The sequence below is a fragment of the Pleurodeles waltl genome, chromosome 10 (genome assembly GCF_031143425.1).
Source record: "Pleurodeles waltl isolate 20211129_DDA chromosome 10, aPleWal1.hap1.20221129, whole genome shotgun sequence".
Taxonomy (NCBI): Eukaryota; Metazoa; Chordata; class Amphibia; order Caudata; family Salamandridae; genus Pleurodeles; species Pleurodeles waltl.
Genome location: NC_090449.1, coordinates 844,136,381 through 844,164,322, shown reverse-complemented (window position 1 = coordinate 844,164,322; position 27,942 = coordinate 844,136,381). Strand labels below are relative to the sequence as shown.

The window sequence follows — 27,942 nt, the reverse complement described above, 5'->3', positions numbered from 1 at the left end:
GCTAGTATTTTACTAAACATTTTGTATTCTGTGTTTCAGGAGGGACAGGGGTCTATAGGATTTGAGCTCAATAGGCTCCTTGTTAGGTTTTAACAGTGAAGTTACTATTGCTTCCCTAGTAGTGGGACGGAGCCGTCCTGCATCTAGCGAGGCATTGTATAGCGTTATCAGGTGCAGCACTAATTTAGTAGCGTATGTGGATTAAAACTCCATTGGCAGCCCATCAGAGCCCGGTGTTTTGTTTCTGGCTAGACTCTTAATTGCTTCACGTATCTCCTATGAGATGATAAGAGCTTGTAAGGTCTCCTTTTCAGTCCGTGTCACTCTAGGTAATTGGGTTTGGCTGAGAAAGGTGTCTATATCCACCTGGGCCGGTGCCGGCAGGGCTGTGTAAAGCCCCTTATAGAAATCCTGGAATGACTCATAGATGGCCCTCTGTGTATATACCCTGTGTCAAATCTCATATCAACAGTATGGGTGTGTGTATATCTTCTGTGTGTATCAATCATGCTAATAAAGCTCCTGATCTATCTGTCTCGGAGTGCATCTGCCGTGTATACTCTTTATAGGCAACAAGGCGGAACCACTCAAGCAGTTAAGCATAGCTTGTGCAGGCCTCCTGCAACTCTTTAGCGATTTCAGGGTCTTAGAGGGCTTGTTGTTCCAGGGTCCCCAGCCTGTCCTCCAAATGTGTAATGCTCCTCACTATCTCCCTGTCAGACCAATCGACGTTCCTCCCACCAACACCTCAAGGTTTCCTATTCTATTTGGGGGGTTATGAGTTGCCTCTGTTTTCAGCAAAATAGGTGTCGATAGTCATTGCGATTTTATCCCTATACACCGCATCCTCTAGCAAAGATGGCTGCATACGCCACATAGGTATTCTAGTTGGTACTCTACCCCATGCCATCGACATGTCTTGCCTAAGTGAGTGGCATGGGTTACTAGTGGAAGTAGTATAGTGTGACAAAAGAATCGATCAAAGCGAGTGTGTAGCCCACGGGGATATGAGTAGAAGGTATATTCTTGTGAGGGGATATTGCAACTGTGCCATGCATTTGTCAAGGTCCACTCCTTGGACCATTGTTGCAGAGCTTTAGACTGACATATCCCAATTGTGCTAGGTAATGGAGGGTGTGATCTGTCTAGTGTAGTGTCTAGTACTGCGTTGAAGTCCTCACCGAGTAACCAGGGAAGTGTCACCTAGTCTGAAAGAAATGTGTCCTGTTCTGCGTATACGCATCCCAACACCAGGGAGTCTCCATCCAGCATACCCTTCAAAAAAATATAACATCTCTGTGAATCAATCCTGGTATCAAGAAGCACAAATGGGACCCCAGACTTTATCCATATGGCTGCACCCCTGGAAAAGGCTGAGTATCAAGTATTGAAGAGTTGACCTCTCCATTTCTTTCGCATCTTCTGAGCTCTGTCATTGGTTAGATGCGTTTCCTGAAGAAAAACTACTTGTGCGCAGCACCTGTGTAGCTGTGCAAATACCGTGTGACTTTTATATATGGAGCCCAGTCTCTACACGTTCCAAGTGGGTATGTTATATGTGCCTGGGACTGTGGACAAATGCGATGGATGTAATAGAGCTAATAGTCCCACTCTCTCCCCCACCTCAAGCATCCAACACAATTAAGGGATACCATTCTGTCACCCATTGCGCGCTGCTAGATGATAAAGAACAATCAACTATCCCCAACTGCAAATACAGGGTCCTATAGTGTAGAACTAATGGACCAAACAGTACAAACCAAAACAACAGGCACAAGGCCTGAAAATGGGTGCCTGTGCATTGGGTGTGTGCGTCGCGATGTCTAGAAACCAAGGGCAATCATGAAATCTATATGGTTTACAATAAGTGGTGGGGAGTCCCCCGGACTTCGGCCCTTATTAATTAGGAAGGCCGCCACTCAGTCATGTGTTATAGTTTGTTTATACATGGGGTAACCATCCAAACAAGGAGTCTGAGGATACAACCTCCCTGGTAGGTTTCAATAGGTACCCCAAGGGTGTACCCATAAGTCTGTGACCATGAGTGTTCGATTTTGCTGTGTGGTCTCTGCAGCTGGCTGTGAGGAGTCTATACCTTTCCTGTCTCCCACATCAGATATTATCACATCAAATCATGAGTCATCTGTGGCATAATTGACAGGAAAAGTGCCTAACTGCCAGCAGATTCCGAATCAGAGGCACTGTCCGGTGATGAACTGGACCTGACTTGGGATTGTTGGGTCTAAGGGAGGTAGCTTCCATGAGCGCAGCCTGCCGACCTTCTCTGGCCTGTCATGGTGTCGGCATCAGGGCTGAGTTACCGTGAGGGAACAGAAGTGGTGACAGTGGACAGCCCTGTCTCCTCCTCGGGTCTAGGTGGGGTCCAGCTGAGTCAGGGCGGGATTGGTGCCCAGCATATGACTCTGGAAAGTGGGCTTCAAGCCTGTTCCACACCTCCTTCGATGTCTCAAAAAAGAGCATTTGTGCCTCGTGGGTCACCCTCAGTTTTGCAAGAAACATTAAAGCATATTTCACATTCTTAGAGGCAAGATGTTTCTTAACTTCCTGGAAGGTTGAACGTCTCTTCCAGACAGACAAGGTATAGTCCGGATATAGGTAGACCTTAGGATTTTCTATTTGTATGGGGGCCTTTATCTGACCCGCATGCAGCACTGCATCTCAGTCTTTAAAGTTCAAGATTCTTGCCACCATGGGTCTAGATGGTGCCCTGGGATGGGTTGTTTAGTGGGAACACAATGCGCCCTCTCCACCACGAATATCTCAGAGAGATCCGAGGGAGCCACCACAGTGCAGAGCCAGTCTTCAATGTATTTAGTGGGATTGTAACCTTCCACACCCTCTGAACATTGTTCCTTCTGGCTCTGCCTTCTGCATCGTCTGCTCAGTCTTGGAGCCAGTCCAGTCGGAGGCGCATAGCGGTTAATTGGGAAGCATGGTCCGTCTGTTCTGGAACTAGGGTGGAGATAGTCTGCCCATTTCCTTTAATCTTTTCAGACATTTTGCACTGGTCATCTCTCAGTACGTTAAAGTCTGTTGTTATCTTACCCAGTCACAACTCAATTGCCACCCGTGAATCCCGTACTTCTTGAAATATGATGTCTAGTTTGTTTGACTGGGTGGACAAATTGGTTGGTGGAATAACATCGTCAGGCGTTTGCATGGCCCGGGCTTCCGGTAGGCGTGGAGTCAGCCTGGGAGTGTGTGCTCAGCCCCTCCGATTTATTCTTTGTGCGACCCATAAGCACTATAATTGGGGGTGGGCACACTTTTATTCTCCAGGTGTGAGCGCTTCTACACTGGGGGAGCATAGGCAAGTTTAGTAGATTTGTCTACTGCTACTGTTGGGGGACGTGTCTCCATAGCATCATACACAACCCCAAGTATACTGCCCAATAGGCCATCTGTGCAGAGTATTCACCCGTTTTATTGTTATGTCTAATGGTAGTAATCAACGATGCTTGGTCAAATTTACTGTGCTGCAGAAGCAGGCGTTTCCATGGCCACTCTATCAGACAGCCCCTCACTGCTCACTTCGCGCTGTCGTGCAGTCTATTGGGGTGTTCGGTCATCCCCGCCTGTCCACCATCCTGCCCAGCAACTCAGACAGCGATCGTGCCACCCCCACTGCCCCTCTTTTTTTGCCCATCCACACCCAGGTTGCGCCTATGCTCGACAGGCAGCCCCCAAGTCAGCAGTGCTGCCCAGGCCGGGCGCTGTCCAGGTCACAGGGTCACCGGCCACACGCCAGGTCTCTGCTCACCTCCGCTCTCCACTCCACAGCTGCAGCCGCGCGGTCTCCAGTGCTCTCCTCCGGACCTGCAGGGGTCCCAGCTCACACAGGTGCAGCGCTCAGCCGCTCCTCAATTGGGTCTACTCCATGCGACTCCAGACCTCTCCGGTCCCTGGCCGCAGCTGCACCTTTCCCAGCCAGGCTGTCACGGCCGCTCGTCGGCGCATGCCTACTGGCACGCCATGCTGGGCCGGTCTCTTGTTTCTCCCCTTTAGTAGTCCGGTTCCGACTCCATATGTGTGTTCAGGAGTCACCGGATCCTTCGGGGCTGCTGGCCTGCTTGTGGGAGCGAGAAGCTTCTGCGAGTCCCATGAGAGTGAGCGCACGGATTGGATGTTGGAATGTTAGAAATGAAACTGTCTGTTTATTGTGCAAAATTAGAGGTGTTGTGGACATGAAATAAAGAAACTATATCAGCGGGCAGCAGAAAGGCATGCTGATTCCCTAAGTTTAGAAAAGAAAGTGTGAAGGGATAACTACAGTGAAGAAAACACATGTATATAGTTTTTAATAATTTTTACGCTCTCGTGGGACTCTCGTGGGATCGTGAATAATAAAAAGGAATAGATGAGTCCTCAATACACTCCATTAGTAGGAATGCTTATAGTGGTGCTTGCTTTTGGGAGAAAAGGTGTAAGGGATAAGTACTGTGATGAGTAGATGGTTGATTCTTATTTTGAAAACAAAAGTTACCATCTCATGAGACTCTCGCAGGATTGCAAAAAGTAGGAAAGAGAAGGTGATACTTTGAGGCCTTCCTTCACCCACAGGCTCCTGCCCGAGCCTCATCCCTGGTGGCCAAGCTGCCATCTACAAGTATCTTCTGTCGCTCTGTCTCTCCTTACTCATGCCTATATACTTCTGCCTTTACCTCTGTTTTTACTTCATTTTTTCCTTTTTCTGTCTCTTTTCCGTTTTCTTTCTGTTCTCAGCGCCTCTCCCCCTCCTGTGCGGAGCCCCCCTCCCCCACAAAGCGCTTTTGCTGCCCTCCCGCCTCCCAGTTGACCGGACCCCCTGCCTCCCTCCCCTTCTTAATGGTGGGCGCATTTCTCTTCCGATCATGTGCTCGGGGTGGGAAAGGCATTAGAGGACAGGAAAGGCCTTCCCTTACCTTTGATATCTCTCTGAACATTTCTGCAGCCCGATCGTGAAGCAATCGGGCAGCAGAAACGCCCACTAGACAACAGGGATTTTGTGGTGGGCACTTTGGCAAGGGCCACTCCCCGGGGGCAATTTTTATTTAGGCCTTTTCTGCCTCCCCTGGGGGCAGATCGGCCTACTGTAATTAGGCCAATCTGCACCCTGGGGGGAGGAGAAACCCCTAGACACTAGGGAACACTTTTTTTTCTTTTATTGTTTACACTTTGGGAGCGACCCCTTAGGCAAGGGCCGCTCCCCGGATGAGGGAATATTACTGTTGGACATATCTGCCCCCCCCCCCCTTAGGGGAAGATCAGCATATTTTTGGAAGGCCCATCTGCCCCTAAGGGGGGCAGAAAGACCAGCAGAGACCAGGGAAGATTTTTTTTTAAAAAGAAAAGAGGGTGGGGGTATAGACATACCCCCACCCCAAATAAAAGGGGACATTTATTCTACCCACTGGGCGGCAGATGGGGCAGTTACCCCCTGACCCACTCCCGGGTGGGTGGGGGGTCGGCAGAAAGCCTACTAGATGCCAGGGAATTAAAAAAAAAAGCATTGGGATGGTTATGTCCCCACCCCAACTGAAGGGGGTAACAGTCTTTCAGCTCTCCCCCAGCACACTAAAACATCTTATCCGATGGCAAGCAAGAGGACACTTGGTGATTTTTGGTTTTGGTTATACATTTGGGCCATAAGAGCTTGTCTAACTCTCAAAATCGTTCCACTTGGAATAGTGAGGGTTGCAGTTTTTGGACTTTGGGACACTGCCATGTAGAAAAATCTACGAGACCTAGAGACATCTGAAAACTAAACATCTAGTTGAGTCCAGGATGGTGTGCTTTACATGCTCCCACCCTATTTTCTTACCCACAATGCCCCCAAAACCTCCAAGTTTGCTTGAAATCACACATTTTCCCCACATTTTTGTGATGGAACCTTCCGGAATCTGCAGGAATCCACAAAATTCCTACCACCCAGCATTGTTGCATCTATACCAATAGAAATTCTGTCCCACTGGTCAGCCTAAAGACGTTTTTTTCCAAACTGCCCTTTTGGACCCACTTTGGTTCCCCCTCAATTTTGACATGTTTTTGGCTCTTCCCTGTCACAGGCACTTGGCCCACCTACACAAGTGAGGTATCATTTTTGGTAGGAAATGTGTGCCTGTGCGGTGATCACACACAGAAATGTGGGAAAAGTTAGATTTTTTAGCTACATTTGAAGTTTGCTGAGGATTCTGTGTGAGAAAACACTGGGCAATCCACGCAAGTCACACCTCCCTGGACTCCCTCGTGTGTCTAGTTTTCAGAGATGTCTGGGTTTGGAAGGCTTCCCTAGATGGCTGCTGAGCCCAGGACCAAAACGCAGGTGCCCCCTCACACACACAAAAACAGGTAGTTTTGTATTTGATAATTTTTATATGTCCAGGTAGTGTTTTGGGGCATTTCCCGTCATGGGCACTAGGCCTACCCACACAAGTAAGGTACCATTTTTATCGGGATCGTGGGGGAACACTGGGTAGAAGGAAGTTGGTGGCTCGCCTCAGATTCCAGAACTTTGCAGCACCGAAATGTGAGGGAAAAGTGTTTGTTTGGCCACATTTTGAGGTTTGCTAAGGATTCTGGGTGACATAACCTGGTGGAAGCACAACAAGTTACTCCATCCTGGGTTCCCCTAGGTGTCTGGTTTTCAAAAATGCACAGGCAACCGGCATTTCTACATCAAAAGATCTCCAGCAAAGAGCCCCCTTGAAGGGCCCGTCAGGCACTGCAGCGCCGGCCTGCTGAGGAGCAAAGCCCAATGATGAAGCATGTCACCAATTGGTGAGTGAGGGCTCTTGTTCCAACTAGATCAGACTCACAGGGACAGTTCTTTATGTGTTATGGTAGTATCCCTTCTGTTTTGGAACCGTGTACTTCTTTTTCACTGTAAGCTTGATGGGAGTACCGTACACAGGAGCATTTGTCTTGTCTTAAATCTCCCGATACTCTAGCCCTTTTTGTTATGTTTTTGAAAAAAAACACAAACCTTCTTCTGCAGCCCTTTTGTTGCATTTTGTTTTTTAAAAAACGATTTTTTTGCTGTATTTTGGCTAATTTCTTGGGTGTCCTCCAGGGGAACCCACAAATTCTGGGTACCTCTAGAATCCCTAGGATGTTGGAAAAAAGGACGCACATTTGCCGTGGGTAGCTTATGTGGACAAAAACTTATGAGGGCCTAAGCACGAATTGCCCCAAATAGCCAAAAAAAAAGCCTGGCACCTGAAGGGTAAAAGGCCTGGCAGCGAAAGGGTTAAAAAATAGGCCATAAGGGGGCAGGGAACACCCTGACCCTATGCACTTGCCGTGGGGACCCAGAGGACCAAGCACCACAATATTTACATAAGTAAATCATGCAGCAGTAAATATGCGGGTCCCGGCACGCCACCCCAGTGAGTATCGCTGTACTCTCAGTCCCCTCCCGTGAGGCACTCTCTATCGCTCAAGCTTCATCCTCATAGTACTGCAGTGCCACGCAAGCTTCCCTGAAGGCAAAAAACTTTCACCAAGGAATGTAAGCACTGAATACAGCAGGCAACAGGACAGATGCTTGGGGGAACACGACAACTGATGTCAGCCAATTACAATAGGAATTGACTAAATTTCACATGATGTGTATAGTTATGGAGGAAGAATAAAAACCATGCCAGCGTAGTTCCACTGATGCCTGCTGTCGCAGACAGTCTATCAATCATAGGTTCATGTTCATCAGTGAGTAGAGACTTCCTACATCAAAAATGTTGAAAACTAGGCCTTATTGCTGCTAGGTAGTTTATCCATGTCCGAGCTCCAGGTTATGCTGCATTATATTTCACCCACGGCCCAATTCACAAAGCTTCGCTTTTACAGTGGGACATTTCCTCCTATAGCATTACTCCTGTATTTTGTATCAAGTTCAGTCTTCTATAGCATTTATAAAAGATCCTAGAAGCATGCAAACAGAATTACTACAAACATGTTCAAGTAATCAAATGTGTAAAAATTAAGCATGCATATTTTTTACCTGTGACAAATTACCGGAAATGTATGGTGGCAAAACAGACTTTTGCATCTCGCTGTATTTCTGTATTACAGAAGGGAGCATAGATGCTTGCATAGTCAAGGCTGGACTGCCTGTACAGGGCACAGAGCGTTTCGCCAGGAGTCTGGAGGGGTGGGAGGCCACTTCTGTAGCACTGTGCAGCAGTTTTGTAAACACTGCAGACTTCCTGGTACATCCAGCAGTTGTCAGGCAACAATAAAAGTTCCAAGGTTACTCTGGTGATTAATGTACCTTCTGGAGAGACATCAGGGTTCTGTCTAGTGGCAGTTTTGACTCATCTAAGATAGCGCAGAGGGTTAATATGCCTGCTACAAAGAATGTGTACTGCGCAGATCACAGAACAGTAATCTATGTGCATACTGCTTTTGGCACAGAGCTCCTTTTGCTACTGTGCAGTTCATAAGTTCTAATCATAATCTAGCATAGTGAGCTATGAACTACCATCAAAGACCTGCATGCAAACTGCATGGTAAAGGTTAGAAAGATACGTTTCTCTCAGCATTTGATTATCCCAATTTTGCTAAAAATGGTTTGTTTAGGTAGAAATAAATGGTTATAAGTGAATTCAAACCCTAACCACTGTGTTCCGAATCCAGAGTTTATGCTTCCCCCAGACCAAGATCTCTTAAAAAAATGTCTACAAATATGGATGATACAAACCCTACACCTTATAGTCCCCTTTGCCAACATTTTCTATACACTGATTTACATAGGTATGATTCATTATCTCTGTGTGTGTGTGATGTGAAGTGTTCCAGCACCCTTAGCTGGTAGGAGAGGTGCTATAAAACAATGAAATACTTGTGAGAGAGGGGCTACAGAGAGATGAGAGGCACTGTTAGAGGGTGATGAAATCATTGATGAACCCCAATAAAGATTGCTGTGTCTTGGTCCACTGTAAGGTTAGACTTCACTGTGCTTTGAAAACTAATACAATTGAATATATAATTAAAAATGTGGTGTAGAATGCCAGTTTTTGTCATTTTTCCCCAAATTTTCTTGGGGGGTTGGGGCTCCCAAGTCTCGTTGTAGTCAGTGAGGCTTGCTCACTATGCGGTCTCTGGAAGCTGATCTGACAACATTTGCCAGGGCTCCCAGTCCGGCCCTGTACATGGTACCTTCTGTAATACTGATGGCAGGGGACCACAATTTGCGCATGAGTGACGTCAAGTTGACATGCCGCACTTTTAAGTTTAACAAAGCTGCACAAAATGTATCTTTTTTTATTCAGCCCACAATCATTCATTCGTACATATAGACAAACAGCTGTAGTTATACTTACAAGGCATAATATATTCCAGTTAACATTTGCACCATGAATTCAGGGGATATAGAAATTCTGCTCTTTCCACCCTTGTACTTTCTTACATGCTGGCGAGGATATCCGCAAACACAAATTCTAAAAAAAAAGAAAAAAAAAAGTTTAAATATATTAAATGATAGAGGATATAAAGATGCTCTTTAGAATTATGAGTAGTCCAGCATGCTACCAGTATAGGCATCCAAGATGTGCAACTATTTATTAATATATTATTAAGTGTACATTTTTTTTATGCCGAAGCACGCTTGCTTGGCGCCAGCCAGACAGACCCAGAGCTCTCCTCTGCTCGCACATTCCCATCTACAGTGTGCCACACAAATTGTGTAAGTAAAATAACATGCTGTCTTTCAGTTGGGGAAACCGTTTGTGTTACATGAAGCCTAACAAAATGTGTTCAACAAATTAAAAAACACATACAACTTAAAATGTTCAACAAGTGGTGGTTCAAAGGGATGAATTTATACACTGTGTAAAAGGTCAGGCCCTGTCACGAATACCAACCAGTTTGTACTGGTACGTGACGGGTTTGCAGGTAGATATAACAGTAACACGTTTTGGTCACTTGAAGCTAAAACTTGCCATTCCGCAAAAACTTTCTTCTAAAGAATAACCTGAATGTTACTTGTATACTTTTTAGAGACTCCCCTCAGCTATGTAAAGCCTTTTCCCCCGAACGCCACGTGGCATTTTTTCACTGCTTTGGTGATAATTTCCGCCTCTTTGAGGAATAGGCTTGGCCAAACCCACCCTGTCCCTCCAGGGCCCCAACGTAATGCTTTCTAGAACAATTTCAAAATAATAAAGGGCAAGATGCAGATATCATGCAACAAACAGCTCAATATGGTGGGCCAATATTGAGCCCACGTTATAGCCAAAATAGCTTCAAACAGATAATAGAGCTCATTTGGATGCTTTCCTTAACTGCACAACTAACGAAACAGAATGGCCTATAAATCACCTTATTTTGGAACAGCACTAAACCTGTGGAATGGATCTTCTGCAAATAAAAAGAACAATATCTATTTTGATTAAAGTTCGATATTCATGCCATGCGTCACGCAGATCTGTTCCACAGTTTGTTGCTGCAGCAGAGGAAAAACTTTGGGACCTAAAATTGGAAATGTTTCTTTGGGATCACACCCAATCACTTCGTTCTCCCTTCCCCCGAGTAACTAAATTGAAAACATTGCACTGCACTTTAACTGGAGTGCTCACAAATTTCTTGCAGACTCGTCAAGCACCACCACGTTTACTAGAAGTCTAAAAAATAAGTTTCCCAGGGACTAAATATCTCCATGTATAGTGGGATTCACCATGTATAGTCACTACAAAACATGTTGTCAAGGGTACCTTAAGGTTGCCTCTGCTTGTAAGACCCAAAAAATGCAATACGCCTGACCACTACAAAGGTGTGACAGATGGGTTCTTTTGCTCTAAACACACCATGACATACGTTTAAAAACCTCTGAAATGATATAAAATTACCCTTTTAAGTGATGTTATGTTTACAAACGCCTGAAATTGGCCAGTTACACAAACCATTACTCCTGTCCTCGTCGTAAAGACCAGGACTTGCCCACCAAACACACCACTTACAACCTCACACTATTAATACAAGTGAATAATAGAAGTATACAAATCTATTATTAAATAACATCACTGATCCAAAGAAACAGCATATCCATAGTAACAGCATCCATAATGGCAATACTAAGGTGAAATGTAATGTTACCGGTGATGCCATTAGTGGTGTCCTGTGTCACATCATCTTTAAGGTTGTGAGCAGGGTCCTTTGGGGCGTATTATAGTTCTGAGTGCAGGGGCATGAGATGGGGTAATGTACCTAACCAAAACTGGCCAATTAGTGTTTTTTTTAGGTTTTATTCTGCAAATGTAACTGCACTTTAGTTGTATTTTTCAGTATAGTAAGTACATGTTACAGAAATGAGCCATGGATTTCTTTAAGTTGATGCCAGCATTACAGAAAGTCCTATTTTTTATTTTTTTAAATTAGATGCAAATAAAAAAAATATGTTTACAAAAATCTAAAGGAGGAATCGAAATTGTTCTTCAGATGGCAGTATAATGGGATTTGCCATAAAATATTTTTCTCCTCACATACCTAAAACTACTGAATAGATAGTCATTTGATTATTTACACAGCGATGTTTGGTTATTCAGTGATTTCTCTTGGTCATCACACATGTAATGCATGCCACTTTTTGGGTCATTTGGTGCCGTTTCTTGTTTGGTTAAAACACATTCAGTCGTGAAACACTTTACTTTAAGAAAGATTACTGAGCCCCAACTGTAACAACTGAAGTTTTTCGCCACTGGTGTCTGGGGGTCCCCTGTACTGTGTACCTACCATCTCTGAACCAAGTACCATTTTTAGCAATTGACTCTCAAGATAGCAAGGCAGAGTAGGCCAATGCTTACCCAGGGACAGTGTATTGGACTACAGACTCAAGAGCTGACCTAAAAACATACATTAAATTGCAGTCCATTCATTTATTTCTATAAAAAGAAGAATTATTTTATTGCACACACTAAGCATAAATTAAACATTACAAGAATGGCAGGTGGGAATGGCTAAGGTGACACATTCTAAAGGGCCTCAAAACCAACAAAGGGTGCACACTAAAGAAAGATCCCACATGTCACATAACCCCCTAAACATACCCTGGACCTCCTGCGCTGAAGGCAGCTTTAATGCAGTGTGCTCTAGCAAGCCCCATCCACAAAAAATCCAATACCCCACCGAGCCTAACACAACATGCAGGGTGCATTAACTTAAGGTCAAGCCTACTAGTCTTGTTAGGAAGTCCCGACAATAACTAAAGGCAATACATAGAGTCAAAGATGATGCAAATCAATATTGAAACACTTCAAGATGGCAGCACTTTTCAATGATGCAAAAGAATATATGCAGTCATTTGCTCTCCAAAAAATGCACATCTTTAAAGTTCTTAATGTTCAAAACCATGTCGTGTAAAAATGTTTCTTCTATCTTTATCATGGCTGCAAAGTTACTACAAGACTCAATGACAGAGATATATGCACCCCAGAACCTGTTGGATAAAGCTCTAGTTACAGGATGGCTTGAAACTGAAGCCAATGTTCTCCCAGGGTTATTCTCGCAGTGCTCAAGAGATCACTAAGACTTAGCGTAAACCTTTCAAAACTGAAAGGGGCACATGTTCTGGGTGTCAATGGATAAGGATAAGATGTTTCCACCCACCTAGCAGTACTCCGGGTCTTGTTTTAACCCTATGTGGTGCCTCTGGTCATTCTGGGGCACACAACAAATATGCAAATTTGTGCTGCTAAGTACTATGGCCCTGAGTTGTGTGTTTCTTTTCTTTTTGTGGCACTTCATTGTGCCTGAGTGGCCAGCTTTTCAGTTTTTTTTTTAGGAGGGCATTCCTGCCCTCCTGAGGCACGTGCAGGACTCAAGACAAAGGCGGCAAGGGAACCCAAGCCTCCGGGGTCTCGTTGCCTCCAGACTCTCCTGGCAAAATCCTAGTATTGGCAGAAAAGCTGCACAATGCTGCACATGAGCAGTTTAATAAAATCTGGATATCTTAGAGGATGATGGGCCAAATTAGTCAGGGTTACCTCTGTGGTGGTCCTGGATACATGCTACAGCCACGATTGGGGAAATGCTAGGGTCACATGGCCCCTAGATTTTGTCAATTTCTGCCTACCTGCCCCCCAAAGTGTAGTAATTTTCTGAAACTTTGTTTTTTAAAGCTCACCCTCCAATTCTAAGAGCTCAGGCACCTAAACTTCTGCCACTTAAGCTCCTCAGTACCAGTGTTGGTCCAGGGGGTTCAGCAGCAGAACTCCACAGCTGTGAAGGCAGACTACTATACCTGTCTGTGCTCGCCAGGTACCAAGGCTTACTGGATGCTTGCAGGGCACAATGTGTGTCTTGCAGAAGTACAGAGTACACCTCAATGAGGAATCTCCGGTCAAAAATGGTCCACAGAAGTTCCAGAGGGATCCTCTCCTCTACTGCCTCTAGGAAGTCCACCCTCTACTGTCCCCCAGAGGAAGTGAGGAAGCCAGGGCCACTGGCTCTGGAGAAGAAAGCCCAACAGAGTCCTTCAAAATAGAAATGACAAACAAATGACAGAGGCTGTGCAAAAAAGGTTCGCACTTCCTTGAAATAACAGCTAAGTTGCTATAGTTATAATGCTATATCACGTGGGTGCCAAGCAATACCACACCCAGCCACTTAAGGTGCAAAATCTTTCAAAATAGAACCCTGGAGTCTTCCAGGAAATAGTTCATCAGTAAGCTTTTTCCTCAGTAGTTCACAATTCTTCCCAGAGCCGTCTCTTGTGCGGGGGTTTAAAGGTGAGAGTTCTAGAAGGTGGGCATCTCTGCTCATTTCAAAGTTGTCACATATTCCTTCACCTTTGGTCCATCTGACTGCGCAAGCAACTTGGGAATTTACAAGATGGCAAATTCAAGCTTGGATCTGTGTCTGCTCTACAAGAGCCGGTATCTCTGCCCTAACGGGCACAGCAAACTTTCCTTCCAAAACATCAAAAGAAATTTCACTGGGCCCCTTTGCCTCTGTGTGAGACTGCATGTCCATGTTTGTCAGTTGTCAGTAAGTGTGTGTTAATTAGGGCATGTGGTTGTCCCCTCCATCCTCTCCCAGGAGAATAATCCCCTTCAAATGGGCTTTGAAGTACCTGCTGGTCAGCAGAGTAATTAACTCGGACCAGAAGGGTAGTTCAAGGCCTGAACCTTATTAAGGAAATACTGCAAATCCCAAAGTATATGTAGGAGCATAAATAAGGCCAAATTAATAACTTTTCGCTAAGTTGGGCCTATGTAAGGTTTTGTGGTGCAGCATTTACCTACAGTGTGATTACACCAAAGTAGCGGTACTTAACCTTTTGACTTCTGTGTGCCCGCGGTGAATCACTATTGAGAATCTAGGTACTACTGCAAAAGCAATGTTTGCTATTGGAACCTCTAATCATTACACAAAACACAGAAACCATTATAAATCAAACAAATACATAAATTAAGAGTTATTTTAGTTAATTTCTAAACCAAAAAATGCAAACATTGAAATATTAATTCTAATGAGAAGACTAGAGCTTTTCAAAATTTGTAAAGATTTATAAAAGAAGCAAAATCCTAGATTCTAGCATATCACTGTCTTTTTTTATTCTAATGCATGTTCTATTTTTGACGGTGCATACCAGTGCACCATTTGAGACTATCAATTATCCATACTAGCTTCTGTTTGATGTACTTATGCTGCTCCTATGAATCAACCTAACAATATCAACTTTATTTTAACTCCCAAATTCAAATTCCTTCACATATACAGTTTGAATATTTTCGATTTTACACTTTGATTTTTTATGTATATAAACTTTATTAATCTACTAATATTGTTACATTTTTTACAACAGTTGCCACCCCCTCGCCTGCACAGGTAGAACCCTTGGTTAAGAACTGATGCTCTAAAGCAATGCAGACTCACAAAAGGAAATGGGGATATTGTATTTTGAATGATTAATTAAACCATAAGGCCTGCAGAGAAATTTGCTCTCGGTCCCATCTGCAACAGGCTACCTGTGTACAGATAACTAGTTAATTTAGACAACAGACCCAGCCACTGAGCCCCTTCATGTGTGCATGTGAGTATGTCCGTGTTCCCTTTAACAAAGACCCTCCTGCCCAAGCTATGTAGCAACCAACCTTACTTTAAAAGAAGGGCTCTAGTGGTTAGCACTCACACCCATTTTACCGTAGCTTACATTCAGTGAGACACAGTAGCACCAGAGAGCTAAAAAACAGGTGGTCCAAAAAACTAGGGGCGTTTAAGTGGGACAGAAACCACTCGTCATAATTACAGCATATGTTTGTGAGTTTAGATAAAAATGAAAGATTGAAAACACATTTATATGGGCACTGTGTACTCCAGGTTCTTTCAGGTTGAGGCCTCTGCGTTGACAAAACAACCATATGTCACCTAACACAATAAGTGGCAAATGGGACAAATGGAGTATTAGTGTACATAATGTACCTAGTACTTAGGAAAATGTACGTTACAACCAATGCTAATGGACTAATTCTCAGAGGCAAATGTTTATATTATAATGCCAGTACACAATAGGTGCAGGACTTAATGGCACTGTTGTTCTTTGTGTTGGGAACACTGTGGAAGATAACTGTGGTGGACAAAGTAGTGAAGAATGGCAGTTTGGAAACCCTGAACATGAATATGACCTTCATAAAGAGTTCTAAGGTTGCATTTTCTTTAGTGTTTCACACTCTTTTGTTTCGTCACATACAAGGAACCTTTCTTTACGTTTAACAAATTATGAGAACTGTAAAAAGTACTTCTTTAGTGGAGAGTTCTGGAAGGTGAGCATCTCTGCTCAATTCAAAGTTGTCACATCATTCCTTCACCCCTGGTTCATCAGACTACACAGCAATTTGGGATTTTCCAAGATGGAAAATTCAAGCTTGGATCTATGACAGCTCTCCTGGAGCCGGAATCCGAATTTTTAGTGTGTGTTTGAAGTTTGTAAAATTAATTTTAAATAAGAGGGGTATTATAAATACACTCACAATTATAAAGAAAAGTGTAGCTCTTTAAAGGGCTCTCAGATTTCAGGGAACGATGGGACCTGAGGTGATTAAATGGAATGTTTCACACCACTTTGAAAATTACACTAAAAGACAGCATAACTAACATTTGTAAGATGCACTCTAACTCTACAAAACAAATCTTGATTGTCATCTTTTACTCTGTCAAGGTAAGTACAGCAATCTGGCAATGAGCAAAATGTGGAGCTACAACGCCACTGATATTGCATCATGCATACTCAGGGAACATCTAGATTTAAATGTCAGCAGTGTATGACAAAATAAAGTGTATATTGGCATACTTCGAAGCAGGTAAAATATTCCTTCAGTACAAAACGAAGGTGTGAACCTGGAAGATCTTATTTCCTACCCATAAAATAATCCCATGAATGGCACAGACTGAACATATTCTGTAATACTGTAAGCACTGGACTTCATGTGATACAATGAAATTCATACCATTTTACCTTAACAATTTCACTTTGCAATATTGTTACGATTTACATTCAATAGCATTCTGCTTCAATTCACAGACCTAGGAATCTCCTAGAATATGGACTTCAGGACAACAACTGTAGTAAGCTAAGTTCGGTCAAGAAATTAATTTGACTTGCATATCATCCCACCTAAGAAACACCTATCAAAACATTACATGCTGGTTGGTTAAAAAACAGTTATGTCACCATCAGAAGATGGCAAATTACTGAACATGTGACATTTACCAAATAATATTTATCAGATTTTAATAAAATATTTGGTGACATCATTAAACGTTTTGCTAACACTAATTAACATGTCAACCTTTACTTGAAAAATGTGCCTATTTTGATTGAGTATTCTTTAGAAACATTACAATGTGAGCCAAACCCCCCATGGGCAGCCAGACTCTGTGACCAACCCCTGCAGGCCAGCAACCACCCCGCTGCACATGTCCTTACGACATGCACGGTGTGGGGTAGATGGAGGATCGGCACCGAAACCCCCATGGGCAGCCAACTGCAAATGGACTCTATCCCTACATTTCTCTTTGTTTTATATTTCTTACCTTAATCCTGCAGTACCACGGCTGAAGCCACCCCGTGGTACAGCAAGACCGCTCAAGCTTCACCTGTTGATGATTGCATGGTCTTGAGGTGCCACAGCTCCTGTCGGAATCCTAGGATTCTACATGGGGAACACACTGGTTCCTGAGGATGTACTCTGGGATCTGTGGCACAATTTTTTAATTGTGGCCCCAGGATGGGTCGCCCTAGGACCACCCCCCACTTCCCTCAAGGCCCAGGGGAGGATCAGGTTACTCGTTCCCTGCCCCCTTGTATCTTGACTCAAGACACAGGGACTGAGTCCCCGAGTCCTGAAAAGTGCTCTCAGCCAGTCAGAATGTTTTATTTGCTAAATGTGCAGTACGATTGTCGTTCTGTGAGCCTCCCACAGGAGGAATCACCAGGATAGCATTATATTTTAAATGTTAGTTTCTTAAAAACAGCTAAATAGATTCACACCATTACACAAAAAGCATAGTTTCTGCATAAAGACCTTACTTTCTGCAAATCTGGTATACTTCTGTTCAGCCATTCTGTCTGTATCACTTCAAAAAATTCCGATTGTAATTAACTAAGAAAAATCAGTTTTCGGACCTTCTCATTTTCTCTGCCTTCACTTGATGGATCACCCCGAAGTGTTTCATGAAGATGTTGAGGTGGATGTTTTTTAAAAAAAAAAATTATCAAGCTTTTGTAGAGATTTGTCAATGGCTCCAAAGGTATTAGCAAAACATAAAATGGTCTTCCTATGGAAAATGACTACTGCACAGAGGTAGGCCACCTTTTGGGTGGGCATCCGATGGCCCTCACATTTTTTTTTCTCACAGTGTGAACTGACCTGCAAGTTTCAAGATTGCCAAAATAAATTTCAGTCCTACCCCAGCCAAGCAGATTTAAAGAAAATTTGAAAATGTGGAAGAATTCGCTATTCACTACTTGCAAGTTAAAAGAGAATGTATATATATAAATGTTATCCCTTCTAGTCCTTCTTGGCACTTTTTAAAATTGCTAATATCTCAAAAGCCTACAAGTAGGATTTACATCAAACCTAAAAGAAAACAAGAAAAACACTTTCTGAGTAACTATGTATACCAACACATATACACACAGTAGTAAAAAATGTTTTGACAAATTATTGTCCACCAGACAAAGTACACAGAAAGTCTTACATCAGTACCTTACAAGTTCTGCTACTGCATTACATAACCCCAAAGCTAATTCTCTACTTCATATTCTGCAGTTTCTTTATGAAATCCTGTGCATTTGTTATTTTTAGTATCATATTTATAAAACAGTTAAACAAGATAATTAAGCTTCACTCAATAACATTTTGGACAAAAGGAAATAACATGAGCAGTCATGTTCAAATATTTACAATTGTCTTTGACTTCACTACAACCCTCCTTTGTTGGAATAAGATTGTAGGGAAAACAAACCCACTTTGTCCATCAATAAAAAGTAATGTGTCATATCATTGGTCACAAATAAACATTAAATACTTGACAAAGTTATGTTGTATATAAGGTCATTGACTGTGCACGTGAGTGCCACTAGTTATGGTTAATTGACCTAATAATAACTGGTGAATCTTTGTTTGTAACCATTACTGCACTGTTTTTTCAGGACATTTCCAGGGTTTTTAATCATATGCTATTGCACTATATTCAAATCCAACCATAACACTAACACACACACACAAATAAATAGATCAAATCATTTTGATTAAACATACACTTTATCAGTGGACTTCTATTAATACACATGAAAAAATATGATAAAAATTGTAAACATACACTGTTGTGGAAAAACACAAGGTAGAAAGGGGCTAAGGGACTCCAGCTGTGATGGCGGAAGTTGTTTCCCATTGGTATTCTGGGGTTGTTCGATTATGGCTCTACAGACGTCGTCAAGTACAACCCTTTCCAGACTTTACTCTTAGTGTAGCTAAGGCAATGAGAAACAGGCTTCTGGGAAAGGTGGTTTGGGGGCAAGAGTTCAGAACTAAAAAATCAACCAAAACAGGACTTCAATATCCAGCCCAGTGCTTGTCTTTTAAGAAAAGAAAGTACGTTTAGCCACAGAGCAGTACTAAATACTACACACTGCAACTTAAGTATACAATCAAGTGTTCCTGGTTGGAATTATTCCTTGTGGGGATACACATACTGTGTTTCCCCCTGCTTATCTCACCCAAGTGACCACCTTGATAGCCGGTTCTTCCGGTAGGTAAGGCAGATGCATGAATCAACTTCAGGTGCAATCTTAAATATCCCAACAAGTGAAATGTGCACACAGTTCATCTTTTCTTAAGTCCTTTATCCCAGGTAGTTTAGTGAGTAAAGTAATAGTCATTAATGCTCCTCCATTAGCAGATCTGGCAGCCTCATAGCCCTTCTAGCAGGCTCATGAAATGTGAGGACAATCTCAAGGGTCATAGAGTAGTCCAGGCACAAGGAAGGCCAGCTGAGCTTCACCCTGGCCCCCTGCTGAGTGGGACACTGCACCTCTACAAATGTCAAACTCCCCCCCCCCCACACTCTGCCATATAGCCACTGGTACGGACACCTCCCCCTCCTACACCCTTTTCCACACACTCTAATGCTGAACCAGTTACTCAAGTGCTGTTAGTTTATTATGGCCATACCATGCTTCGGGAACTAAACCGTATTATGCTCCACTGCCTACATGCCTTTGCTTTCCATTGTAGGCTTTTCTCTTCTGAGAAGTTGCCAACCCAAAGTCTAACAATCAGTAACATGTACCCTTTTGTATCTTAGACATATAACTAATGTTTATTTGCTGACAGGTGGTATCCTAAACATGTAATCTTTGATACTTTACTTATTGATTAAATCCTTAACAGTGGGGTACAGATGTCCTGGTATCAGACGGCATGTGCATGCCCAGATGGCCACACAAATGGGATCAGACTCAATTGGGCCTATTGGCAGAGTAAGTTCCAGGACCTGCAGGGCCATACTAGTCACTTCAGCAGATAGAGCCCAAGTTGTGCTGGCACAGGTACCTCTAGCCCAAGTTGGGCTGATACTGCCAGCACAGCAAGTGCAGCCCTCATCGGACCAGTACAGGCAGCTTCAATCTTGATCCAACAATTTCCTCCTGGGACAAGTCTTGAGAGACCACGGGCACCCCTTTTCATCTTGGGTCAATCCTATCTTGCTCTCAGGTAATCAGATTTCTCAGTCCAAGGGATCTGCTGGTCTACTCCTCCTGGACAGTGTGTCCTCCTGCAAGGGCAGAGAGACTTCTTCCCTCTCTCAGCGGGTAGATAGACTTCAAGGTACTTAAAAAAGCCCTTTTTCAGCAGATAGTGCAGACTTCACTTGATATCCCTTGAACTCTGGGAGTCTGGCTATCAGGCAGACACTAGCCTTCATCACACAGCAATCCTTTGAGGACTCTACAGAGCACCTCCATCCCTGATCACAAAGGACTTGGAACTGCTGCATAGGGAACAATGGCCTTGGAACCCGGGAAAATCAAGGCATATTAGCTCCAGTCTCAGAATGGTTCCATAAGTGGATTGTGTCAGTGGAGCTGAGCCTTTTGAAAAGCAGGCTGCCTGACTTCTATTGCAAGCTGGGGAGGAGTGCAGTGCCTCTTGGGCTTCTTATTTTGCACTAAGATCTTTGTCTTGAAATTAACTAAAGATGGCAAGCCTGGACCAGGAAGAGAAGATAAACATCCCTGGGAGAATGGCTAACCCAGCCTCTTGTGTTGAGCGACCTACAACTCCACTTTGCATTCCCTGATGGCATTTACATTCTATCAATTTTTGAAAGACATTTGCTTACAGGGCTGTGTTCAGAATACTATTGTCGACATATTATTGGGATGCCTGGCTATAAAAACAAACTGGGAATGCATATATGCGTAACTAGGGTTAATGCTGGACTTTGAATTAGAAGCAAAGGCCCTCAATATGAATTTGGCGGTCCTGCCCCGCCACACCGATGACGCCGACAGCGTGGGTGGGCAGGACCGCCATATTAGGATCACAGCGTGTGAAGTTGCTGCATCACAGCCAGTTCACCGCCTGTACCGCCAGGGCCTTGGGACCACCTGGCCAAAGGTTGACCACCTTCGACCCGGAGCTCCACCTAACACCGCCCGCGGTATTACGAGTATCATTTCCGCCAGGGATTCCTTGGCAGCAGCCCGGTCATGAAATCCCTGGCAGAAAGGATACTGGTGACAGGAATGCAAATTCCTGTTGCCACAACAGGACTAACCAACCCCCCCAAGCAGCGAAGCCCCCCCTACCGCCCCAGTCCCCGTTCTGATCCCCCGATCCAAGCATGCACACACCATACTTACATACATACACACACATCCATGTTCACTCATCCATACACACAGCCATGACACATACCCCACCCCCGCATACACGCATTCACACGTGCACACAGACACTTGCACACACACAAACATACACAACACCCCTTAACCCCTCCGTTCACCCCCCCCACCCCTGTCGACCGATCACCTTACCTGGTGGTCGTCCGGGAAGGAACGAGGTCCACGGTGCTTGCTCCTGTGCCAGCACCCTGCCAACACAACACCGCCACGCTGTTTATAGTGTTTTAATCCAACGGGCTGGCAGAGTTCTGTTGACGTGGCGGTGGAGCAACCTCCCCTAGACTGCCGACCGCTAGTATGGTTGCTGGCGGCTTTCCGCCTAAATTGTGGCAGAGAGCAGTCAGCACTCATAATATGGCAGTCTTCAGACCACCAACACTGACGGTCATACGGCGGGCGTGAGTTCGGCAGCCTACGGAATAGACCGCCAAACTCATAATGAGGGCCAATATTATTTTTTACAGAATGGCCTACACAAGTCCAGTATTTTTGCTCGATTGAGTGTTATGTATATATATTGATTAAGTTTGTTGGGAAAAATATATGATAAAAATCAATAAAAATGTTTTTTTTAAAAGACATGTATGTCTATTATAGAATGCATACAAGCAAAGAAACTAAACATGAAGGAAATTATGTGGGTTGGTTCAGCTGGTGGTGATGGAAATATAACATTGAGGTTTAATGTACACATTGGGACTGATTCACAAAGGTAAATCTACACATGAAGATTACATTTACACATTTGAGTAACTTTACTCTTTTACAATATTCACAAACTAAGGGCCTGATTCACAAAGGCCTCCGCACTCCTGGTGGAGGTTCTGCAGTCATGAAGGAGTCTCTGCCCTCAGGGAGGAATCTCCACCGTGACTGCAGAGCCTCCTCTACGAGTTCACGGGTACTTTGTGAACCAGGCCCTCAGAGTGTAAAATTACTCAAAAATGTATACTTACATGTCTCCATTCTCTGCAAAAAGGGGTGAAGACAAATTTACGAGTGTAAAGTCACTACTTCCAAAACGAAACAGAAGTCCACACATAGCATAATACTTACACTGCAACATCCTCCCAAATAAAATAATGAAGCTGAGATTAATTTAAATAAAATATTTTAAAAAATAAATATATTGTAATATTAAGAAAAAGAAAACATTTATTTATTTTAACATACTTTAATTACTTCGCTTGAACTTACAAATCTATTCTATACTGCACTTTTGAATTTCTTCATACAGAAAACAAAATATATTGTTTTACTTAAGGTGGGAATGTTTTTAATAGAACTGCAAAATATTTTTATGTAATAAATGTAAATAAATTGAATATTTAATTCAATATTAAGTTAATAGTGATGTAGCATTTTGTGCTCTACATTTTAAATAAATATAGAAAATTAATTTACAATTAAAAAGTATTTGTATTCATTTTTCCCAGGTTTAATAAACTTTTTTTCCTATGCATTGCCATATTAAGATGTCTGCCTTGACTGTGGAGTTTCTCTATTGTAAACAATATGGAAAAGTAAAATACGTTTTATATATATATATATATATATATATATACACACATCTTGAAAAAATTGTATAAATATTTTTGTGTTAAACTTTAATATAAAATACATTTATATTTTTCTTTAAATGTACAACAAAAGAAAAAATGCCACAGCATTAACTCATTTTCAAATTAAACATTAATCATTTTGAATGTAATAACTCAAATTATTTTTCTAAGTTTTCGAAATGTTCTCACCTAAAGCAAAAATAATATAATTTATTATCATATAATAACTATTGAATGTGATGTACAGAATTAAAAGTAATGTAGTTATATTCCTATAAAAATTAATGTTACCTTTTTTTTTTAATTCAAAAGGTTGTTACAATGTGTTAAAATAAAACAATGAATGTTATTTTTAGATAATATGTTACAATTAAATATAAATTATAAGTATTGTTAACTATTTTAAATAATTTCATTTAATATTTTCTGCGTGTTTTATTTTAAGTCCCTGCTTCCTTTATTTTCTACGGGAGGGTGTTGCAGTACGAGTGAGTGGCCATAGGCGGCACTTGAGTACATTTACTACTGTTTTGGGTTCTTTTTGGAAGTGGTAACTATAGAAGAAGTGCAATTTATAAATAGAAATGGGCGTACTATTTTGGGGGTGGGTGCATGTCATAAATGTTCCCCATTTTCCAGCTACCCTCCACCATACCACCCATATTTATGACACCTATGTGTGCAATAAGCTGCAGTCAGGTTGGAGATCTCCGCACAAAAAAAGACAGGTTTGTAAATAGCATTTTGCTGTACGTCTATAGTACTATTATAGTATTGCAAAACATACTACATGATGTGGTTTCTGAATAGATCCCCATTGTTTTGCACAATAGTGTGCTGTGTACGTTTATGCTACGTGACATATTCAATCACCTCAAAAACTTCAATAGATGCTTCATAAATAATACGCTGTTATACATAGAGCTACTGATATAACACACATTGCATAGTCCTTAAGAAGTGAAAGAAATATTTGTACTGTTGGAAAAAAGCAATGGTGATGTTTTTATATACTTCTAGAAAATGAATCCCATAGGGAATTTCAATCTGCAACTACCTAAGCAGGGGTTCAGTTGGGACGAAGCACCAACAAATACACTTCCAGTGCCCCTGGTCCTTTGGAAAACTGCTTCTGTGCTCAAATGGTTGAACAGTCAGCTCCCACTGGCAAATCATTATCTTCGGACGTCAGTCCCTGAAAAGTAACGTGGGAGCTCTGGCAGGAGTGATAAGCATGTGTTCAAGCAAGTAACAGACTGCAGTTATTATCTATATTTTGTCTTGTCAGCTTACTTGTATTCATATTTGAGACAGCATACGCACAGTTTTCAGGGCAGCATCAAAGACAGTCTCCAGCTCAGGGAGCTGATGGAGGTACACGCAGTTTCTCAATCACATCCAACTTGCATGAATAGAACGTTGTAAGGCCAATCACCATCTCCTAAACAGTCTGATCGTGCCCACATACGGAGTGGACGTACAAGCCCAGAAGAAGTAGGACAACCCACTGGCTTAAATGAGAGGGACAAGCTCAGAAGGACACAAAGGCATCAATAACTGGCAGAAACGTAATTTGGTAGCAAACCAGACACGCGCATGTTAACTGAACAGATGCTCATTAGAAGTACATGTTCAAACTGTAATCTTCGTATGCCATTATTATGGAGAAAATATGCCTTTAAGTAAGGTCAGAAAAATCAATGCATCACAAAATAATATCTCAGTGGAGCTACTGCACAGTAATGTCCTTGTGCATAACACCCAGCAGCAACAGCTCTTCAAGCTACAATTTATGTAAAATTATAGCGTACCAGGAAAAGTCCATATTCCATGGTCTACAGTTACAATATTCAATGGCTGTCCTGTAGGCTGATCAAAAAATGTGAATCTGATCAAAAATGGCTGAAGGGTGTTGACCCATAGCTACTCTTAGCATATTGGTGGCAGAAGATCTAAAAAAAAAAAATGAAGAAAATCAGCCTTTGCTGTCTCAGCCAAACCTAAAAACCTGAGACTACCCTAGAGAAAAATCCCTTTTTAACATTTAAGAATCATAGTGTCCTCCATTTATGTTTGGCTTATCATACCATTCCACAGAAGCTGATCATCGACAGAAAAATGTGAGGGGAGGTGGAGGATGTCTTCCCTGAAACCTGTAAAACTGTCACCTTGGGTAGTGCAATTCTTGGAGTACACAGCATAAAAAAAACACTCTTTGTGCTTGATAAATCCGGTAAATCGTTTTATTTTAGATTTACCTTTTTAAAACTTTAATTTGGTTACATGCCCATTCGTCGGAGTTATACAATTTCGACTTGTGAAAAGCCTTGCCACCTTGTCAATGTCAAGGGGGTATGTGCTAGTTAATAAGGCAACATTTAATCAAAGTGCTGCAATTATTTATATGTGTCAGAAAAAACACTGTACCTAAAATAGTCAAAACACGGTCTTCGACATGCGATCTGGATCTGGCCCTCTAGAACAGAAATGCCTATCCGGTCTCTTTCATAGGGGGATCAACTGCACATTAATAACAGAGCTATTCTGTGCTTGGCCAATAGATCAATCAACTGCATAATTCCTCGTGTTGTGTCCATCCTTCTGCTTTTCAGTAGCATAATGGTGTGAAAATAAACATTCAATATCCCTCCCTGTCCAACAAATGTTCAACCCAAACTCCACTGCGGGTGGAATCTCGCACATCTTATGTAGAAATGAATTATCAAGACTTGAGCACTTGGTACAGCTGACATCCGGGAGTAGTGACAAGTGCTTTAGACTGTGTAAAGGATCTTGAACTAAATCAGTTTATGCCTGGAATTATGGTATATTGCTGAATGGGCTTGCTTGTCTAGCGCTCAACATGTGCTGCCCTTTAAAAGTCCCATACATTGCTGTCACCTTTCCTTCCACTTTGGCTCCTACTCAGTTTGCATCGAAGACTGTGTCTACGTTGTACGTACCGATACTCAAGTTTCTTGTTCAAACCAAGCATCTCAGCTAATGTGCCAATGTAATTAAAAGCAGTACTTGTCGACAGCTGAATGCAATGGTTGCACCTTCTGCCAGAAGTAGGAGCGACTAGTTCCTGTAACCACCACTGTGAATAACACTTAGGAGTATCACGTGTAAGCAGCAGGTATATCCTTGAATAGTCACTCGGGGAAGGAAAAAGCCATGTTGCACAAAACGCCCCAGATAGACAGGGTATCCAAAGTAGAGAACTGTGGAGGAACTTGTCACTCAAAATATGGATTGGAATAGAAGACAGCTGTTTAGAAGTAGGAATCCAGAAGATGGGGCCAGGAGATGGAGCAAAGTTTCAGGAGATAGAGTTGGACAGCATAGGAAGCCAAGAGCAAGTAAGCCATAGCATCCATGTTTTCAGATTGCTTATGTGTGAAATTTCCATAGTTTCAGCTTACTTACAAGTGATATTCATCTGTCAATGAGTGACTCAGAGTGACACATTCCAAGCAATTAAAGCCCACCAAATGAGATAAATATCAGAAATTAGCCCTTTTTAACCATAGAGAAGCTCTAAAAAGACATTGAAACTACAGCAAAACCCCTGAAATGGAAGGTCACTAACCTACTGCAGCCTAGTGCAGAGATGTGTATAGGACCCACACTCACAATGTGACAAAGGACCCACACTCACAATGTGACAGACTTTGCCCAATTGAGATTATCCTGAGGGCAGCTGGACTCATTTGTGCCTCTGAACTCACTGGGCAGTGTCTGCTGGGCTGATTTTGACAGCATTTGCTTTAGCCAGGCTTGTCAGAGGTGGTACTGGGCTGCAGAAGGCACTGCTGGTTGTACTAGGCTGTTGAGTGGGCATGTGAGTGATGACCGACCTTCCCCTGCAGCAAGCCGGATGTCCACTGTGCTCTGCCTCAGAGTAGAGGTGGTCAGCTAGTGATTGCATGGTTATGCACATTCTTGCGTCTTGGTGTTTCCTGTTGTCGGAGGGAGCATGAAGTCCTGAGCAGTGTGACTCGCATCAGGATTCGCCAGCACTAGAACTTTTAAGAGTGTACTCTATCTGCTAGGCAGACCGGACACAGAGGACCCCAACCACACCTGTGCCCAAGCCAGGTAAAAATGTTGTTGACTTGACAACACACACGCTGGCAAAATCATGTCTTAGGGCTGGGAGGCCCAGAAGAACCATGTGAATCAGCTGCTCTCTCCAGAAGCACAACAGTATTTGTACCATGGAACGTATGGTGTGTGATATGTTGATGGTGTGTTATTTTTAAACCCAACCCGTAATTCATTTAGAGTCCACTACAAAATGGAAGCAGACAACTGACTTAGTAAGGGGAACATCTCAGATATGACACATTGCAGTCAGGGTGTACCCCAGAAGTCACCAGACAGAGTGCTGACAGGTAACCTAACATGAATAATGTAACCACTGTAGATCCAAGTTATCTACATAACTCGTTGTGTTGGATTACGTACTCCACACATGGATATCATTGTTGTCATGAACAATTCATAGAGTCCTGTACTCACTTCTTATGTCCAAAGGACATCTCATCAGCCCACAGTATTTGTACACAGAACCATTTTTGGATAAATATGTAGAATGAAACCGCTTCCTCATCTCATCATGGCACTATGTGCTTTCTTCATCTTCAGTGAAACGTAAGGGTAAAACTATAGCCATTCAAGGTGATAAGAAGTTTAACAGCCTCCAATGCTGCATTGAATTGGCTTGTCTTATCATTGAAGTGTAGCATCTGCATAATCACAGGCTTAATAGAGAATTATTCTGAGGGAGCTGCCCACGCATGAAATGAGCAGTGTCCACAACCAGGGATTCCAACAGCACATTATGAAGAACTGCCTTACCAGACAAATGGCGTAAGGGTCCACAAGACCACTCTTAATGCCCCTTGGCAGGAAACATTGTCTAACATTGTTATGATGTGACCAGTCCTCCATCTTGTCCCTCAGATGCTTGTT

General features: G+C 42.7%; 1 protein-coding gene across 3 annotated transcripts in view; it reads right to left on the bottom strand.

The window, feature by feature from the left end:
* Positions 1-27,942, bottom strand: part of HYCC1 (hyccin PI4KA lipid kinase complex subunit 1) — a 361,690-nt gene that overhangs the window by 78,093 nt on the left and 255,655 nt on the right. For all 3 annotated transcript variants that reach the window (XM_069211534.1, XM_069211535.1, XM_069211536.1), the window contains exon 8: positions 9,318-9,434. In XM_069211534.1, the coding sequence (XP_069067635.1) occupies positions 9,318-9,434 (117 nt within the window). The remainder of the gene's footprint in view (positions 1-9,317; positions 9,435-27,942) is intronic.